The sequence below is a fragment of the Salmo salar genome, chromosome ssa09 (assembly GCF_905237065.1).
Source record: "Salmo salar chromosome ssa09, Ssal_v3.1, whole genome shotgun sequence".
NCBI lineage: Eukaryota > Metazoa > Chordata > Actinopteri > Salmoniformes > Salmonidae > Salmo > Salmo salar.
In genome coordinates this window covers 118,724,737-118,738,672 of record NC_059450.1, presented here as the reverse complement: position 1 = coordinate 118,738,672, position 13,936 = coordinate 118,724,737, and the positions used below count along the sequence as shown (strand labels likewise).

The window sequence follows — 13,936 nt, the reverse complement described above, 5'->3', positions numbered from 1 at the left end:
ATTGCAAAATATGTGTACGCAACCAATACAATTAGATTTGAAGTTGTCTATTGTGCGGGTATTTTCTTCAATGATTTTGTCTACATAAAATGTTTACAAAACAGTTATGCAAGTCGTCTGTTAAAATAGGCTATATACAGTGCAGGAGGGTGTATATACCCTAAGGGTATTGTGGGAACACGTCTTTCTTGTTCAACTATAGTTCCTGTTTATCCTCCAACCACAGCTAACCTGTAGCAGCTTTTTATTTTTTTTATTAGGTTTCATGTGGTCTTTCTCTCTCTACCTACATAGCTAAGAGTAACTGCCACGTTGCTCTGACACATCTTAATTCTCAAGTGACTTGAACATGGATTTACAACATGTATTGCTGACTGACATTTTGTCCATAATATTGGCCATAGTGGTTATTATTTTACTTTGGAAGTACATGGGGAAACAGAGCAGTTATGGACATTTGCCACCGGGTCCTTCACTAATTCCTCTTCTTGGTAACTTGCTACAAATGGATCTGAAACAACCGGACAAGTCCTACATGGAGGTCAGTTAAAAGCCACAAGCTGTCAGATTTTCTCAGTCATAGATGGAGCTATGGAGGCAAGCGCTGCAGTCATAGATCAATATGATAGTTTTAATAATTTGTAGCTGCAGTATACATTGTTTTCAGGGTTGTTAAGTAACTGATTACATGTACTGTCATCAATTACATGTCATCTGATTACAAAAAAACTAACTGTAATCAGTTACGTTACCACCCAAATTATTGTAATCAGATTAGAGCAACTTTTGAAAAACGAGATGATAAATTATTGGTTTACTTTTAAATTCAGAAAGGATGAATGCGAGAAGAAAAAAAAACATTTGTTCCCCCCTCAATGACATTCAATTCAGCGTTTAAAAAAGGCAAAAGTTTAAGTTTGTTCCACCTGAGCAAGTGGAACAATCAGAGACCAATATGATGACACACCAAATCCATTTGTGGGATATTTTTTTAATTTTTCTATTGCTTCTTAAAGGGGAAAGTAATCCAAAAGTAACTGAAAGTAATCAGATTATGTTACTGAGTTTGTGTATTCCAAAAGTTACATTACTGATTATATTTTTGGGCAGGTAACTAGCAACATTCAGAAAGTAATCTAACCAACCCTGATCGTTTGTTTAGAGACAATGGGATTAAACAGCCTTATTTGGGGTTGTGAGGGGATAAGACAGTTGTACTAAGATCATGAAGCAGTTATAAGTTATATTATTCAAGAATCAATGGGTTCCTCTCACCTCCTCTCATCAGCTCAGTAAGAAATACGGCTCAGTGTTTACTGTGTGGTTGGGCCCCAAACCTGTAGTGGTGGTCTCTGGCTATCAGGCCATCAAGGAAGCTCTGGTAGACCAAGGAGAAGAGTTCAATGGAAGAGCCAACCCTGCCATTACCCTGAAACTCCTTAACGAGCACGGTGAGTGAAATGAATGGAAGCGGGATGGTGTGACACACGTGTCATAGTCAATCTGTGTGAAAATTGACTTTGCTTAGAAGAGGGAGCTACTGTGCTATATTCATCCTATCTGTATGTGCCTCTGTCCTGTCGTACTCATCAATCTAGGGGTGGGATCAAGTAATGGGCAGAGATGGAAAACTCTTCGCAGCTTCTCCTTGACCTCCCTAAAAAACCTCGGAATAGGATGCAGGAGCCTCGAGGAGAGGGTCCAAGGGGAAGCTAAGAGTCTAGTGAAAGCCTTCAGTAAATATGGAGGTATGTTGTTTTTGTCTGTGACATCTGTTTGTGTGTGTGCGTCAAAAGAGGCTGCTGAGGGGAGGACGACTCATAATAATGGCTGGAACAGAATAAATGGAATGGCATCAAAGACATGGAAACCATGTGTTTGATGTATTTGATACCGTTCCACTAATTGCACTCCAGCCATTACCACGAGCCTGTCCTCCCCAATTAAGGTGCCTCCTGTGGTGTGCATGCATGCGTATTTATGCTTGTCTGGTGTCTCTTCCAGATTCCACTGTGAACCCCAAAGAGCTCCTGTTCCATTCTATCATCAACCTATTCTGGTCCATAGTCTTTGGGCGCAGGTTTGAATACAACGACCCTGAGTTTCAGATCTTCTACAAGCCTGTCTATACATACTTCGACATGCTTAAAAGCAAAGTGTCAACGGTATGGTAGCACATACAGCGCCTTCAGAAAGTATTCACACTTCTTGACTTCTTCCACATTTTTTTTGTGTTACAGCCTGAATTTTAAACAAAAAAATTGTCACTGGCCTACACACCATACCCCATAATGTCAAAGTGGAATTATGTTTTATACATTTCTACAAATTAATTAACCTCTAAAATGTAAAGTCCCCATACTTGGGGACCCTATTAGATGTTTTATTAAATTCAGTCTGATATGAGAACGGTAGCCCCTATCTGCAAAAGCAGGGTGTCTGCGAAAAGCTGAATATATTGGCTATTGATCTGTGCCTTAAAATATTTGGTGTGACTTACTACCATAAATGGGTATGTGAATGTATAAGGGCAGGCCGAGCCAAAGACTTAATTTCAAGATGGCTGCCACCTACATTCTGGTTAGCGTTGTGGAGCATAAATGAAATAAACACAGAATACATCGATTCACACTGAAAGACGGGATTCCACAGATCATGAGGATATCTGCTTTGTCTGCCTGTGACCTACCGTTATTGATCACCAGCCCCGAGAGTCAAAATGTTTATTTTCCACAACCTTTTCACCAGCCATCTTACAAGGTACGCTTCGATTTGGTCTGTGTTTGAGCTATAGCTAAATGTGGGTTATGAAATTAACACTTGGGTTGGTCGGAACATATCTAGTCTATTACCAAAGTTATCTGATGATGTACGACTTAATGGCAACATCGAATGTCCACAGAGTGACTATATCTTTGCGCATCAAAAATATGGCGTTGCCTGCTTACGCGCCGTAGGCATCCATTACACAACTGCTAACCTTGACAATCTTGTAGCCAATGAGATTGTCACGTCCTGACCAGCAGAGGGAGTAATTGTATTAGTTTTGGTCAGGGCGTGGCAGAGGTCTTTGTGTTTTGGTATGTGTGTCTACGTTCTGTCTAGCTTTGGTTTTCTATGTAGAGTTAATTGGGGTGGGACTCCCAATTGAAGGCAGGTGTGTTGAGTTGCCTTTGATTGGGAGTCCTATATTAGTAGGGTGTGTTTGTCTGTGTGTTTGTGGGTAATTGTTTTTGCACTGCGTTTGTATGCCTGCAAACTGTTCCTGTCGTCGTGAGTATTGTTTTCCCTGTGGATGCTTTGCGTGTTTTTTCATTAAAGAAAGATGAGTATCCACATTCCCGCTGCGCCTTGGTCTTCTCTCCACTACGACACATGTGACAGAATTACCCACCACAAAAGGAACAAGCAGTGGAGGAGGAGGGAGCCACAGGAGAACAGCGTGGATGGATGGACTGCGCAGAAGGAGCGACGATTCTGGGAGGACAAGTTAAGGGAGCTAAGGGAACCCGAGAGGCAGCCCCAATAATTTTTTGGGGGGGGGCACAAGGGCTGTTTGGCGGGGCGAGATTGGAGCCCCAGGCCAGCTCCCCGTACCCTTGTAGGGCAGAGACAGACTGGACAGGTCCCGTGCTTTGGGGTTGGGGCTGTGGTGAGGCCTGGGATTTTCAGGCCGGTAGGCAGAGTACCAGCGCCCCGCATGTGCCAGGGCGAAGTAAGCATCGAGCCTGAAGGGGTGATGCCAACCCTGCGCTCAAGACCGCCAGTGCGCCTCTACGGTCCGGTGTTTCCCGCTATACGCACTAGCATGGAGGTGCGTGTCTCCAGGCTGGCACGTCCGGTACCAGCCCCACGCATCAGGCGTCTAGTGCGTCAGCCCAGCCTCGCCAGTCAATAGTCGCCAGAGCTGCCCGCCAGTCAAGAGTCGCCAGAGCTGCCCGCCAGTCAGGAGTCGCCAGAGCTGCCCGCCAGTCAGGAGTCGCCAGAGCTGCCCGCCAGTCAGGAGCCGCCAGAGCTGCCCGCCAGCCCGGAGCCGCCAGAGCTGCCCGCCAGCCCGGAGCCGCCAGAGCTGCCCGCCAGCCCGGGGCCGCCAGAGCTGCCCGCCAACCCGGAGCCGCCAGAGCTGCCCGCCAGCCCGGAGCCGCCAGAGCGGCCCGACTGCCCGGAGCCGCCAGAGCGGCCCGCCTGTCCTCCGGCCCAGCCCGAGCGGCCCGCCTGTCCTCCGGCCCAGCCAGAGCGGCCCGCCTGTCCTCCGGCCCAGCCAGAGCGGCCCGCCTGTCCTCCGGCCCAGCCAGAGCGGTCCGTCTGCCAGGGTCAGCCCGAGTGGCCCGTCTGCCCGGTGCAGCTATCGGCGCCACCGAAGTGGGCGACGCCGAAGGTGGAGCGAGGTCCACGTCCCGCACCTGAGCCACCTCCAGGATAGGTGGGTTGGGGAGGGAGGGTGTAGCACAGTGCCGTTGTTGACGGCAGCCACCCTCCCTTCCCTCCCTTATTGTTTAGGGGATATTGTTTATTGGTTTTGTTGGGGTATTGGGGATTTTTTGTGTTTTCTTTTTTAAGGTGCATTCCGGGGTCTGCACCTTTGGGGGGGGGGTACTGTCACGTCCTGACCAGCAGAGGGAGTAATTGTATTAGTTTTGGTCAGGGCGTGGCAGAGGTCTTTGTGTTTTGGTATGTGTCTACGTTCTGTCTAGCTTTGGTTTTCTATGTAAAGTTAATTGGGGTGGGACTCCCAATTGAAGGCAGGTGTGTTGAGTTGCCTTTGATTGGGAGTCCTATATTAGTAGGGTGTGTTTGTCTGTGTGTTTGTGGGTAATTGTTTTTGCACTGCGTTTGTATGCCTGCAAACTGTTCCTGTCGTCGTGAGTATTGTTTATTGTTTTCCCTGTGGATGCTTTGCGTGTTTTTTCATTAAAGAAAGATGAGTATCCACATTCCCGTCTTCTCTCCACTACGACACATGTGACAGAGATAAGCTTTCCAGGGATACACAGTTGACCTGGGTGGGCCAAAGCAAGGCCTAGAAACTTTTATGCGTAATGCAAACTATTTCTACCTGGTTCAGAGACGAGACGCACCAAGCACACTGCATTACATTGTAAACAGATTTCATCGCGTTCATTTAATCTCTTTAGCATAAAAGATCGCTTCTCAAGGGGGATTTTTTTGTTGTCAAAACTAAGAATATAGAACAGCTAAAAAAAAGGCAGCTATGAATAAGTATACCGACATAGAAACTTTAAATAAAATACTGGTTGGACTCGGATCAGGGGAGCGATTTGGACAACGAGTATTTCGACTCGGCCGGCGAAGATTGCTTTCTAGAAGGATTGGATCCACTTTTAGATCTGTAAGTAAATTATTTTCATTACTTTATATTGCTAAATTAGTATATGTATTTCGTTTTATTTTTAAGTTGTCTGCTTTTTGTGCTTTGGATTTAGTTTACATAGGCCTATATAACAATTCATTTTCAATGTTACATAATTCTAAAGTAGTTATTGTCTATGTTTCATATTAGTTCACTGTTTGCTGTTCTAAGTTTCATCCTTGTAACTTTGGAGAGGCCACTAAACTGTCATGGCCATTGTTTATTTGTCGTTCTCACCTCTGCCTTTGCCTCCAAAGTGTTACTGATTGCACTGTGTGTCCTTCACACCTATGTGAGTCACCGTACAGATAAAGTTTAGGCTTGGTGTTTTTACTTTACAGTAATGTTGTTTTGTAAATTTAGTTAACAGTAATTCTGTGTGTCTTAAAACAATATATCCCTTTAATTTATTCACCACAGAGTGGAGGATGCATGACATTTGGGAGCCACCCTTCCCCAGCAAGCACCCCTGCCGGTCAAGGTCTTCACCCCCCACTGCTATGTCAGTCACCCTCTTGAAAAATAAAATAGGGCTTGTGGCACCATTTGTCCAAACAGTTTCCCCAAGACCAAGGTAAACAACATAACAAAGACAGTGGAAAAGGGGACCATACGTTGGAACAGGACTAACAAGCTGCTTTTTGTGAATGGAAGGATACTAGGGAAGTAACCATGCTCACCACACAGTATAAGGCATTCAAAAACAACCGTGTCTCAAGAAGGGTAAAAAAGGAAGAATGTTTCTGTGAAGGTCTACAATGTCAGCATGTGGTGTGTCGACCTATCTGATGCTCTCATAGTCTACTACCAGGTCCTCCACAAGACCAGGAAGTGGTATAATACTTTTTTTTTTACCACTTTGTGGACATTGCTACAGTAAATGCTTTCATTCTCCACAAGCAGATGGCCAAAGCAAAAGGTCAAACCCCTCCTTCAGAGAGCAGCTGGTTTTAGAGATGGCTGAATTGGAGGCCCAAAGAAACCTCACAACCATCACAAGACCCCACACTCAAGGTGAGCGCCACTATCCAACACACATGCCAAAAGACAAAAGGAAGAACTGCAAACATTGAACAAAACACGGGGAGAGGGTGAAATGGCTGATCTTCTGTCCGAAATGCCAGCTTTTTGTTTCCTGGCAGAGATGGACTGCTTCAAAGCCTATCACGACATGCACAAGCTACGGTGAACGTGAAATATAATAATCTACACCTGGGTTGTAAAACAAACACGAATGCCATTTGTAAATAGTTCAGATTACTTCTATTTTTGCACCTTTTTTAGTGAAGGACACGTGTAACAAGGTTTGTGTTTAATAAGACATTTTATATATTTTTTGTGTATATCTGTTAATTTTATATTGTATTTTGTAAACAGTTAATTTGTATGTGGGACCAATACATTGGATATGCCTAGGCTAAACGTTCAGGCACTTTGGAGAGGTTGAAAAAACACTTGGATATATACTCTGTATGTCCCCTGACACCACCACAATGTTTGAGAGAGGTTGATGTTGTAGATATTTAGTTTTTATAGTGAACAATGACTTTTAGGCACATCCAGTGTGCAAAAACAGTGCAATTACCACATTCGGACACTTTGGAGAGGTTGAAAGGACACTTGAATGTACCCTGGATACCCCATAACAGCAGCACAATGTTTGAGTGAGGTTGATATGGTAGAAATTGTGTTTTTATACTGAACAAATAGTATTTAGGGATTGCAAATATGTAATAGCACTGGTATTATCTAATTTACAGACATATGTCACTTTGTAGAGGTTTAGAGACACTTGGAAACGACCCGTGACCACACCTGACACCACTTACGAAAACATCTGCCCATTTCTAGTTGTTTGGTCTATCACTCCCATCTTTTTTCTGATATTGTTCACATGTTGTGGAAGCCGTCTGATGTGTTTCCAGCTCTGGGCATCAATAATTCACTTATAGCTTGTCAATGAAAGATGACTTTCAAAATATAAAACAAAAAAAAATGTTATTTTATGTGTGCTTGATCTTGTATGAAAACATTTATAGAATGTTCTTTTAACTTTGACATTATGAGGTATTTTGTGTAGATCAGTGACAAATAAATCACCATTGTATCCATTTCAATCCCACTTTGTAATGCAACAAAATGTGCAAAGAATCCAAGGGGGGTGAATACTTATGATATGCACCGTGTGCCTGTTATTTATCTACACCTGCTCTTCCAAAGCATGGCTTGATTGTGTCTTATAAGCTTGCCTGCCAAAATGGATAATGATAACAAAAGTATAACAACCACCCTTTCCTTCCCATGTTTCCTATGTTGCTCCTCTTCCAGCTGTACAACATTTCCCCCAGAATAGTTGAGTGCTTTCCAGGAAAACACCAAGAGCTGTTTAAGGCCATAGACAAGGCCAAAGCTTACATACGACAGGAAGCAGATCGTCGCTTTAAAAGCCTGGACACCTCTAACCCCCAGGACTACTTTGATGTATTCTTGGTTAAAATGCTGGAGGTAAAACAGTGATTGATTTCTGGAATTTAATGTTGAACATCTTACAGTATCAAAATAATGTAATAGCACCAACTAGCCACCAGAAGGCCCTGTTTTCCTAAATATATGATCAATGATTTCTTGTGTCCGAGACTTTTGCAAAAAGATGAACTTTCTCACAAACTTTCTCATAAATCTCCTATCAGTGTATGATTTAGAGGTATCTTCCAACTTTCCTTAGGAGAAAGATCAGCCCGGGACTGAGTTCAACTATGACAACTTGTTTCCGTGTGTGTGGGATCTGTTTGCTGCCAGCACAGAGACCCTGTCCTCCACCCTATCACACGCCTGTCTGATGATGATCAAGTACCCTGACATCCAAGGTATCCTCTCTTCTGTATCACTGTTATTGAAGTTATACTAATTTATTGCAAATATAGCAAATAATACTGCAACCCAACTTAATGGGCCAGTTTCTAGGATGCAGATTAAGCCTTTTCCTGGACTAAAACGTGCTATAATGAATGGAGATTCCCTATTGAACATGTTTTTAGTCAGAGGAATAATCTGGGTCTGGAAAACCAGCCAAATAAGAGCTGCAACAGAGAGTTTACATTACATACCATGTAAGCAGCACATACATGCTGGCATTTCTTCATTCTCAATACACTATAAACACTGTATATAAACATACATGACAGAACCCAAATGCTATGAATGTCTGACTGTCTCTCTTCCTCAGAGAAAGTTCAGAAGGAGATAGACGAGGTGATTGGCTCGAACAGAGTCTCCACGGCTGACGACAGACATAAGATGCCCTACACGGAAGCTGTCATCCACGAAATTCAGAGAAGTATGTGTCTTGCTCCTACTGCTGTCCCTCACCAAATGACCCGAGACACAACGTTCCACGACTACCACATCCCAAAGGTGACCACCATTTCTGAAAACCTATCCCAAACGTCTATTATTTGTACTTGTTAAACTGCCAATTGTTTTATGTAAGTGCTCTTTCGTAATTCTTCCAGGGTACCACGGTGTTTCCACTGTTGTCCTCTGTGCTGTTTGACCCCAAACTGTTCAAGAAGCCAGATGAGTTTGACCCAGAGAACTTCCTGGATGAAAATGGACGCTTTAAGGAAAACAATGGATTTCTTGCTTTTGGACTGGGTAAGAACATGTTACAAGTGGCTAATAAAATAATATGAGAATGTGAAAACAAGAACCACTCCGTAGTAGCTCTCAGAGAAAACGCCTCATCACACAATATACATACACATTGCTAACATCTTGTTTGATATGTTTTGCATATCAAACAAGGCCAATGTGTTTATTTTATTTATTTTTTTTTATTTCACCTTTATTTAACCAGGTAGGCCTGTTGAGAACAAGTTCTCATTTACAACTGCGACCTGGCCAAGATATAGCAAAGCAGTGCGACAAAAACAACACCGAGTTACACATAAACAAACGTACAGTCAATAACACAATAGAAAATCTGTATACAGTGTGTGCAAATGAAGTAAGGAGGTAAGTCAATAAATAGGCCAATAGTGACGAAGTAATTACAATTTAGTAATTTACACGAGTGATATGTGCAGATGAGGATGTGCAAGTAGAAATACTGGTGTGCAAAAGAGCAGAAAAACAAATATGGGGATGAGGTAGGTAGTTGGTTGGATGGGCTATTTACAGATGGGCTGTGTACAGCTGCAGCGATCGGTAAGCTGCTCTGACAGCTGACGCTTAAAGTTAGTGAGGGAGATATAAGTCTCCAACTTCAGTGATTTTTTGTTGTTGTTGTTGCAATTCGTTCCAGTCATTGGCAGCAAAGAACTGGAAGGAAAGGCAGCCAAAGCAGGTGTTGGCTTTGGGGATGACCAGTGAAAAATATATGTAGGTTTCAGTCCCAGGATTGTAGGTTGAGTACTGAAGGTAACCTCTCTCATTGTCCCTCAGGGAAGCGGTCCTGCCTGGGAGATGGAATGGGGATTCCCAGGATGGTGCTCTTCCTGTTCTTTACTTCCCTTCTTCAGCGCTTCACCTTCAGGGGCACAAAACCTCCAGAGGAAATTGATGCCACTGTAGTATCCTACTTTATTGGCCGCCTGGCACGCCCCTACACATGCTATGTCAAACTCAGGACAGCAAATATTTAATTGATCAAACAGCTTTTAATCTTGATGAAATTCAATGTGATTTATTTTCTGAATAAGGAGGCTCAACAGCAAAATGGTCATATCTTTCCTTATTAATGTCGATTTTTTGTTGTTGTTAGATACAAAAAATATATATATAGACAAGTACTTAAACTGGCAGATTAAGAATAATTTAAATGACTTGTGAAAATAACAAACATGTACATAAAAAGTGAATAAAAATAGTGTCCATTCATGTCACAGTCTTATACAGTATGTGAGATTTAGTGCTGTTCTTTGTACTGTAATTGCCCCGTGATAACATATTCACACACAGTGAAATATCACTTGAGTGTCAGTGCATCCACTTTACCTGTTGACAGGTATATAGAACATGTCGAGTTAAACAGACAAGACCTTCTGACTTATGTAATACGTTCCACCCATGCCACAATGGACCCAATGGATTATGGGTCCAGGGTGACAGTCCAGGACTAACTCACCCCATGGTTCTAACGTAGGCATCCATGGAATCCACCTCCCTTTGACCACAGTTTACTGTCCACTCTCTAGGTCACGGCACCACTGTAACACATACTAGCAACGCTAACTAACCCTATGCTACATCTGATCGTTTCATTATTGAAGAGTCAATGTCTGACATAAGCAGTTTTACAAACAACACAACATGTTGTAATGATGGCCAAAGAAATGCCAAAGATTACATGTGCTGTTGCCAAAAGGTACATTATACAAGAAGATATTTGTGAAGTACAACACTCAGTTTGTGAATGCTATTTCAGAATTTGTGAGGTTCAGCCAAGCCACTTTGGAAATTAAGATAATATCACACACACACACCATTCGAGTAATGATCTATGTCACCAGAGGCATCGAGGCAAGCACCAGTAATAACCCTAGTAGGAATACTGCTAGTGAAAAACAGTTGGTTCATTTGTTTGACATAATACATTTTGATGACACTGAGGTGGATGGCGGACATGCTTGGGTAATGGGTTGGTCCCATTTGGAGTGAACGGGAAGACAGAAATACAAAGTTCTGTATGTGGGTTAGAGAAGCTATTTCAAAAGGGAAGTTGACAACTGCCTGGTTTAATTGCCTACAGAACCACTGTTCAACCGGTGGATAGCCATTAGGTGCAATGTGACCCTCAAGAAGAGACTAATGACAAACCGTAAAATGAGTCGAGGGCTCTGGACGCTCTGACAGATCCATACACACAGAGTAGTCAAGCTATATCTGGAGAAGTTAGGGTTGTGCTGTGTTCGTTTTAGATTGAGACCAGTCTTTAAATAGGAGTAGGGGATTGTTAGCTGGGTTCAAAAGAAGAAAAAAAAAGTGGCCTTTAGCGCAACTCATATTGGTATTTCAAATGTTCACTGAGAGTGAGCGCGTAATCAGGGCAAAACATTTTGTTTGTCACAGATTCCAGCCTGGAGAACTGAGTTTGTTGCATCCTTACACAGATATATGTAATGTAACAGACGTCTTCACGTAGGATGAACAGAATGGATCCTAGCTTTGCAAACGTGCTGTCAGACACAGACCTACATACCATCAACACACATACAGTAGAATACTTATGTGTATTTTGTAGCTGTGGTTTATCATGTAGAGAGCCATTTCCCATTGCACCATAGTGTTTAGGCCACATGGCAGCAGGGGTACTGGGGACTGGGACCTTAATTCCCAGAAGCAGAAGAGAGATTCCCTCTAGGCATGTTACGACCTGTGTTCAGGGGGATATAAAACTGTCAGCTGGGTGGTAAGTAGTTATGGTTAGTCTGGAAAACCTATAAGACAAAACCATTTGTGGACGGTAACAGGCTACCAGAACTCACCACGATAGAGATAATTTACATTCCAGATTGCATAAGCCTGTGATAAATCGAGAAGATTAAAGAAGAAGGTGCCACAGACTACGCCATTCCAGTTATCGTCTTTTCATTTGCATGTAGATAGTGCTTAAAAGACCACTGGATTACGTTCACCTTCCATTCTGTGATAGTGAAAACTATGTCAATAGGACCTTACAAATAATTCAACCCATTTTGACAGTGCAGTAAAGAAACTCCCCTCCCCCCCACTGACATAATTTGAAGAATAAATGTCTTGCCAGTTATCTTCCACATCGGGCATGTAATCAGAGAATCCATCTTTCTCATTTGCAGAAGTCATGCCTCACACACAGCCACCACCATGATAGTAATGTGCCTGCCTTTAGGTCTACGATATTGCGTAAGAGCGCGGTTCCTTTGCTCACTGTATTCAGTTACATTTACTGCAACCTTATAGGCGTATGACTAGTGAGCAAGGGGCTTTAGAGATGTTAAACGATTGGGTGAGAAGAATTCAAAATACGGTGTTGCCAAGGGAAACCATAGTGTTTGTGTGGCTAGCTCACTGGGGAAGACAATATTGGTTTACTCACCTCTTGCCTTCTCTAAGTACCTCACTGAGTTTGTCCAATACCAACATATAAACACACTATTGTTAGAATTATCCATTGCACATGAAAAGATGGTCCACGGTTGGCACATAACGTTTCCATTTTGTCCACAAGTAGAGCAAGAGGTAGAAAACAAAAGAAGTATACCGCCAAAACAGTCGAATCAGAGCAGATCAAGGTTGGACGGTGTTCATTTCCTAATTTAAGTAGCTTTCCTCAACATCTGGGAGTCCCATAGGGCGGCGTACAATTGCCCCAGCGTCGTCCGGGTTTGGCCGGGGTAGGCTGTCATTGTAAATAAGAATTTGTTCATAACCGAATTGCGTAGTTAAATAAAGGTTAAATAAAATGAAAAAAGTCAATCTAGGTCGATTGAGGCGATATTGCACTTGGGATGGGTCATCTTATCTGCCACTGAAAACCTATAGGAGTCACAACACACAGACTGATTGGCCAGTGCAGCAAAAACACTCTGGCAATCATCCAATGTCCCGGATCATGTTCACACAACTATTAAGACATGGGTTCGATGAAACACCAACTACAGTAGGCCACATAGATCTGGAAGTACACAGCTGAAGCAGGCGGTTGTCTGGTTTGAATTCCATCCACTAGAAATTACAAAGTTAGCCAGCTAGTCGTTAGCCCCTTCACCGAGCCACTCAGCAGTAGCTCTCAGAGTATTTGATGGCTCCCTCTCCACCCCCGTTTCCCAGCGGAGCTCCATCAAGGCCGTTCAGCACCTGCTTGCGGGCGGAAATGTAGCAGTAGGCCTTGCCCTTCTTGGCCCCTGGGTGGTTGTGTGGGCGCGGGGGGATATGCGGCCCCGAGGCGGAGGCATCTGTGAAGAGGTTGTGGGTATCCTCCTGTGGACAGTCAGGCTGGCAGGGCGGGTCGTGGTGGCACTGCCCGCCGCCGGTGCCCCCCTGTGGCGTGTTGCTGCCGGTGTTGCGAAGGTCGTCCAGGACGGTCATGCCCAGCTTCCATCGCTGCCACTTCTTCTTTATCTCTGACTGCACCTGGGAGAGATGGAGAGAAATGAACGAGGGAAGGTAATGAGTTTTTCCTGACCTTATGATCTGACCAGGAAAAACGTTTCACAAGACAAATTGTATCTAAATTTGATTTTTATTCTCTTTAAGCACTACAGTATGTAGGCTTCCTCAACCAAACTAGGCCATATCTTAACAGGAAATACATCAGACCTTCCATGTCACACAGTGGCCTAACCACTTCTTGACTCAAGACATGGCTGGACCCCTCAGTGACATCCCCGTTGCCCTGTGGACTTAGGTAGTGAGCTTCTCTGTGTGACAGCTAACCCACAGTGACAGGGTGACATACCCAGCAGGTCACAGAAAGCGCTGGCTTCTCATAGGAACAAACAGAGACGAACGTGTCGTAAAATCAGGTGTTTGCTACGGATGTTCAAGTGGACTCATTTTGCCCTGGGCTTTGTTGAGAGCACACTT

The 13,936-nt window shown here is 43.5% G+C and overlaps 2 protein-coding genes across 3 annotated transcripts in view; one reads left to right on the top strand and one right to left on the bottom strand.

Moving 5' to 3' along the window:
* The first annotated feature begins 215 nt into the window (after window positions 1-215).
* LOC106612692 (cytochrome P450 2M1) lies at window positions 216-10,269 on the top strand. Its single transcript, XM_014214106.2, has 9 exons — window positions 216-541; window positions 1,289-1,451; window positions 1,599-1,748; window positions 2,005-2,165; window positions 7,700-7,876; window positions 8,097-8,238; window positions 8,598-8,785; window positions 8,884-9,025; window positions 9,815-10,269. Exons 1-9 carry the CDS (start codon window positions 350-352, stop codon window positions 10,012-10,014), a joined length of 1,515 nt encoding a protein of 504 aa, XP_014069581.2. The 5' UTR covers window positions 216-349; the 3' UTR covers window positions 10,015-10,269.
* LOC106612691 (glucagon receptor) overlaps window positions 10,010-13,936 on the bottom strand; it is a 37,017-nt gene continuing 33,090 nt past the window's right edge. For both annotated transcript variants that reach the window (XM_014214105.2, XM_014214104.2), the window contains one exon: window positions 10,010-13,483. In XM_014214105.2, coding sequence (XP_014069580.1) covers window positions 13,127-13,483 — 357 coding nt within the window. In that variant the 3' untranslated portion in view covers window positions 10,010-13,126. The remainder of the gene's footprint in view (window positions 13,484-13,936) is intronic.

Bases quoted from the DNA above. Each gene is read 5' to 3' on its own strand.
- LOC106612692 (XM_014214106.2), top strand. From the start codon at position 350: ATGGATTTACAACATGTATTGCTGACTGACATTTTGTCCATAATATTG. The intron at 1,749-2,004 runs GTATGTTGTTTT...TGTCTCTTCCAG, and splicing joins AGCCTTCAGTAAATATGGAG to ATTCCACTGTGAACCCCAAA. The intron at 2,166-7,699 runs GTATGGTAGCAC...CTCCTCTTCCAG, and splicing joins TTAAAAGCAAAGTGTCAACG to CTGTACAACATTTCCCCCAG.